At 38.4% G+C, this 6,353-nt stretch overlaps 1 protein-coding gene across 1 annotated transcript in view; it reads right to left on the minus strand.

Annotated features, from left to right (window-relative positions):
• Positions 1–5,423, minus strand: part of LOC101627149 (keratin-associated protein 6-2-like) — a 7,142-nt gene extending 1,719 nt beyond the window's left edge. The window contains exon 1 of the mRNA XM_004675513.2: positions 5,119–5,423. Coding sequence (XP_004675570.1) covers positions 5,119–5,423 — 305 coding nt within the window. The remainder of the gene's footprint in view (positions 1–5,118) is intronic.
• Between the last annotated feature and the right edge of the window lie 930 nt (positions 5,424–6,353).

The following is a 6,353-nucleotide window of genomic DNA, read 5'->3' on the forward strand; positions in this document are numbered from 1 at the left end:
CTGTTCTGCTCCCCACTCTGTCTCTGGTGAAGCCTCTCGCCACCCCTGAGCTTCTGGCCTGTACCCCAGTTCTGTATGCACAAATAAATAAATCTTAAAAAAAAAAAAAAAAAGAACTCCTTTGTTCAAGTCTAAGTCCAAGTATTCAGTGCAAGTCTCCTTCAGGTTTGTCACATATGTGTTATATAGTCATAATTCAACTAACAAGTGATCAATCAAAACTTAGTACTTTCAGACTTATATTTTATTCTCACTGGTTCTCAAACATACAGTATGTGATTAATGGTATTTACCCACCCTTTTGCTGGATACCTTACAATCATGACATCCATTACAGTACACTGTTGCATAGTATAATTTGTCCCTACAATTTTTTTTTTGCAAGTTTTAGAAACTACTAGTATTGGCATGCAGTGCTACAGCCCTGTATATGATTTAGGATTAAGGTGTAAACCTCTACAAACTTATGTTACCATATCACACCTACCACCAAAGCCCCAGTAATTCTTTTATATATAGCTACACAGCATTGGATCTCCTGCCTCCCAATTCTACAGTCAGACTTCTATGGTTTGTTTGTTTTGTTTTTGTCTGTTCCTCTACTTTGTTTTTATCTTCTACATATAAGAGAAGTGTCCTTATTTGCCTTATTTTTCCTAACTTGTTCTGCTTATTTTTCACTAAAGTAAGACTTCACATGTTTTTATAGATTTGTTTTCAATTTTGCATACAAGATCTGGGTTGTAGACCACAAGAGTGAGAGGTGAAAGGATTCACAAGACACAGAGTAGGGAGCAAACAGGCAGGTCTACTGAAATACACTGCTGAGGGGAGTAGTGGGTGAGACAGGTGAAGTCAGCTTTGCCATGTGGGTCAGCTCCCAGGCCAGGGATATAACTCAGGCTGCAGTGGTGGGTGTTAGCTTGACACAGATGAGACTTTAACCCCTGTGCCACCAACAAGGCCCAAGTCTTAACATTTTATATCAAGAAATACAGCATCTAAGTTAATATAGATATTTGAAAACTGGTGCTTAAGTTTGAATATAAGAAAGGGGGGAAGTAAAAGCAGGTAGTGACTCCTGATAATGCACAATTTGTGCCTGTATGTTTCCTTAGGGTGTTATGCATTTGAATGCACTTATTCTTATTTAGCAGTTACAGAAAATGAAGTTTATGAATTTGACCACATTACTAATAGTCAAATAATTAGTAAATGGTTCTCACAAACTTGCCATGAAAAGTTGTTTTTCATACAGAGCCTCTGGTACTGGGAGAGGAATGTTTTGAACCTACTGCCCATGCTCTGCAAGGGGAAATGAGTTCCTTTGTGAGTTTGCTCTTTAATCTGAGCATGATAGTAAGTTCTTTCAGTAGTGTTATGGGGTAGAAACTGAAGGAGAGTTCTGCATTATTTGTTTTCTCCCCTAGAGGACGGTAGGTGAGGACATTCAGTGAAACTTTTTTCAGTGGAAGGTCACCAGTGATGTTGCAGTCTATTGAAATTAGCACCTTGAAGATTTTGTCATCCATGAGAGTCTGTAACCCTCAACTCCACAAGAAATTCAGATTCCCTTTCTAGCTATACTTTCCCACTAAGCTTTTTGTATCATTGAGCATCCCAGAACTTCTACCACTTGCTAAATGCCTGATTAGTATCTGCACTCCAGAGGATGTCTCTGGCTGGTCCACTTAATAGAGAACAGCTCTGGCCTGGCCAAAGAGTGAATTTTTGCTATCCAGGGTGCTGAACTGTCCCGTCCAAGTTTTGTCTCTGGAACATTCTTCCACATCCCAAGAAAACCATATGGAAACTTCTCATCCTTCTGTTGAGCTAGAAGGAACCATGCTCAGCGAAATAATCCAGAAAGAACAAGAAAAATACTAGATGGTTTCATTTCTAGGAGGAATGTAAAGGATAGGGAAGGGGAGGAAAGTAATTACAATAAAGTACAAAATCAAAATCAACAGGCAACTATAAACCACAGACAAGGGGGAGAGAGGAGTAGGATCAAAAGAGGAGTGGGAAGAGCACAAGTGACTGTGGTGATGGTGCATGGGCGAATTGCTGTGGGATTCCATGGGGATTATAACCGAGATGAAAAAGCACTTTCCACAAAAATGAAGAATGATATAAAAATATATAAATTGAAAATAATAAAATTTTAAGGAATTTATCATTCTTAAATCATTCTTTAATTGTAGTTTAAAAGTTAATTTTAGGCCCTCCCTTGTGGCATAGAGGGTTAAAGCACAGCACTAAGAAGCTAAAGCCACTTCTGCATGAGTTCAATTCCTACCTGCCCCGGAGGTGACCACATGGTGTGGCAGACCTCTCCTGACCCGCCCACTGCTCCCCTCAGCAGTGTACTTCATCTATCTGCTTGTTCTGTTCCCCATTCTGTCTCCGGTGAAGCCTCTCGCCGCCCCTGAGCCTCTGGCCTGTACCCCAGTTCTGTATGCACAAATAAATAAATCTTTAAAAAAAATAAATAAATAAGTTAATTTTAACAGTAACCATGCCCTGTTTAATCTAATGTGAGGCTTCTATTACTGACAGGACAGAGACTGAGGCAACGAACTTGAGTTTAAAAAGTCATGTGTGCTAAGTACTAGGTGCTAACAGGTAAGTTGAACTAAACTGCAAAGCAAAGATGGAGGATAAAGCAATCGCAGGAGGAACTAGAGAAAAACTTAAAGAGCAAAGAAAGATTTGTCAATCTAAAAGAAATTATGGATCAGAGCCTGTTCTTAATGGTGACTACAGGAGGAACTAACATGACATCAATTAAAATTGGGAGGGAGAGTCTCAAAACATTAACAATTATTTGCCATATGATCCACACCTAGGTAACTACCTGAAAATTACAGACACTAATTTGAAGGGCTATGTGTATGCCTGTGTTCACCACAGCACTATTTATGCAGGTCACATTATCAAAAGGCCCCAAGTGAGTGGTTAAAGGTGTAATACATCCACACCATGGCTACTACTCAGCTATAAATGATGAAATCTTTCCAAGTGCAAAAACATAGATGAAACCGGGGGTGGGGGCTGGGGATGGAGTTACTCTATAAGGCTCTTTGGAGGGGGGCATGATAGTTCAATTTGGGGATGGCAGCTATTAAAATAAGCTTGACTAAGAACTTTGATTAACTTGCCAATTACTAGTCAGTTTGTAGGAAACCTCATTTGTAACTCAATGTTGCCTTATAAAAAAAACTCCTCACTGTGCTGTTATAATTTTATAAATCCAAATAAATTTGCATATAGCATTTTTCTCTCCATGGAGGGAACATTTATTTTCAACACTGTATAAGATAAATTAATCAAGTATATATGCTAGTGCCTCTCAGCCTCCCACCTTTCTCCCAGATTGATCTGTTCTTAATACTGTATGGTGTCAATGTCTATTTACATCACCTGAATGCAAATATGATATCCAACTCATCTAAATCAACCACATGTCTTACTACCTAACTAAAGAACAGCAGAAGTAGCCTGTAACAAATAACCAAAATTAAACAGCATCTCAGAAATTAATTCATTAATAGCTCATAGTCTTAGTGAATTTAAGAACATCCAACTGGGATCTCTAGTTAGGATCTCACTACCAATACTACAAGTTTTCGCCCAAGACTCTGGGTCCTACGAAATCACTTTGCCATATGACTTATCCAGAGTATCTTGATTTAGCAACATGACCCAAATGTTGCATGAAAACAATTAAGCTAAAGGTAAATTTTTTAATAAAATTTTAATTTTCCCTACTAGTTTGCCTGACAAATCTTAAACATATTGTTACTGGTCACCCTTTAAGATACAAAACAATTAAATTCTAGTTATGTATTTGTATGTCATCATCTATTTTCACATGAGGCTTTAGAGGGCTTATTTGTTTCTAACCAGTAATTTTCTAGAATAGGGTAAGAATAGAAAGGTAACTATAAATGGATTGTTGTATCTCTCTCCATGACTTTATAATTTTCCTTTATAACAAATCTAGTCGGGTGATCATGCCTGGGTATAGACACCTCATTGGTACAGCACCAGTGAGGAAAACATTCCTTTTCAGATGTGTTCAGATGTCAGTCTGTCTGTCTTCCTTTGTTTGGCTTCTCTATAGTCTACATACAAGTAAAATCACTCAGTATTTGTCTTTTCCTGTCTTATCTCACTCAGTATAATCTCTTCCAGTCATTTATGTTGTTGCAAGTGGCAAATTTTCATGTTTTTATCACTGACTACAATTCAATTGTGGATATCTAGTCCACATCTTCTTACCCCACTCATCTGTTGTTAGTCACTGAGGTTGTTTCCCAAACTTGGCTGAAACAATGAGCATAAGAGTATATTTGGCTTTCCCTATTTATTTTTCTGCAACTTTTGGATGATTCTTTCAAGACAGTATTTTTCAAGTGAGAATTTCCCAAGCCAGATTTCCCTAAGAAGTTTATCTGTATGTATAGGTGTATGCCCAGACTGACAGTGTACCTACAGAAAGATAGGTCCAGTAGACCCACAATCCCTTAACACAAAAGCTTAGGAATAAATGCTTCAGTGAAATAAATTAAGATCACAATACTCAACTAACGAAGACCCATTCATTTTAGGAATTACATTCAAGGCACAGAGCCTTCAGTAAGTAGTGAGTGCTGAGCAATGTGTTGAGACAAAACACACAGTTGGAATGATTAGCTGAGATTAGCTCTACCAGGCTCTGAAAAGGTCACAGACATAGAAGACAAAAGTATAAGTCAATGGCCGTGTCTGACACAAGATACACAAACTTGTTAGGAGTAAAGAATCATGTTTATTTGTAAATGATCACAATGTAGAAATTTGTAATAAGGAGTTAGAGTTTGCGCTTGGTCTGTGAATTAAAGATGCCTTCGGTTTCCAGAAGTACCTTGGTGTAACTCAGATTTCCTAATCAACAAGCTGGACTTCTAAGAAAACAATTTCAATAAATTCAGCTGTAATCATGAGAAAGTGACGATGATGGCTCTGATGGCTCGGAGTGATCATTTTAGAAGAAACATGACAGCGGCGATGCTTCAGCAGCAAGAAGAATAGCAACTTCTGTAGACAAAGGGCCGGTAACCACAGAAGGAAGAGCCATATCTGGAGCCATAGCCACAGCCATAACGGGAGCCATAGCCGCAGCCATAACGGGAGCCATAGCCACAGCCATAACGGGAGCCATAGCCACAGCCATATCCGGAGCCATAGCCACAGCCATATCTGGAGCCATAGCCGCAGCCATATCCGGAGCCATAGCCGCAGCCATATCCGGAGCCATAGCCACAGCCATAGCCTGAGCCATAGCCACAGCCATAGCGGGAGCCATAGCCACAGCCATAGCGGGAGCCATAGCCACAGCCGTAGCTGCCATAGGAGTTTCCAAAGTAGTTGCAATACATGGTGTCAGGAGGTGAAGTTTCAGTTGACCTGTAGGAGTATATTTTGAAGTCTGAATATCAACTGCTCTCACAAGACACTTTTATACTTCCAGGAATGGGTGTGTCTAATCTCATGTGAGCTCTGTTTTCATTTTACAACTCATGCTGTGAGCTCATGCTGTGTACAGCAATCTTTTCAGGAATTTTCTAATGATTATTTTAAGCCTAAAGATGTATGTGCTAAATACTAAACTTATATAACCCTAATTTTACTTCCATAATTGTATTTCATGGCTTTGACATAACACATCAACAAAATAGGTTTGGCCTGTGTATGTGTGTGTTTAATATTTTGCTCTTCAGTGCCTTAAAAAGCAACTATGAAACACAGAATTCTAATTATTAATAGCCTCATCATCATCCAATCATCACCGTGATTATCGTACCATGTTGGTTTCATTTTTTCCATCCCTAAGGTAAATCTTCTAAAGAAATTTTGTTGGATTTGGTCAAGGAATAGAGAGTATTTCATACACTACATTTACTCCCGAAAAGAGAAGTTAAGCTTGTCTAGCTCACCTTTTCCATCAATATGACGTTTTATTCTTTCTTTAGGGAAAAATTTTTTAGTGAATACCATGTGAGTAAGTAATCTAATCAAAAATAATGAACTCTTCTAAGCATCTCAACTTTGAGTGAGAAAAATGCCTTGGTTTAGGAATATATTTGTTCAAGTCCAAGGTTTTAATGCAAGTCTCATTATAAGGTTTCTCATATATGTTTTATGTAGTCATACACTCTACCAACATGTGATCAATCAGTAATTAGTATTTGCAGAATCTGCAATATTTTTATCGATTTTGCTGTCACCTAGCTCCTTCACCAAGCAACATTCAAAATTGAGACTTACCCATACTACTTTCGCTAATACCTTGTAGTGGTGACATCAAT

Source organism: Condylura cristata, unplaced genomic scaffold, assembly GCF_000260355.1.
Source record: "Condylura cristata isolate star-nosed mole 26May11 unplaced genomic scaffold, ConCri1.0 scaffold00003, whole genome shotgun sequence".
Classification (NCBI taxonomy): Eukaryota; Metazoa; Chordata; class Mammalia; order Eulipotyphla; family Talpidae; genus Condylura; species Condylura cristata.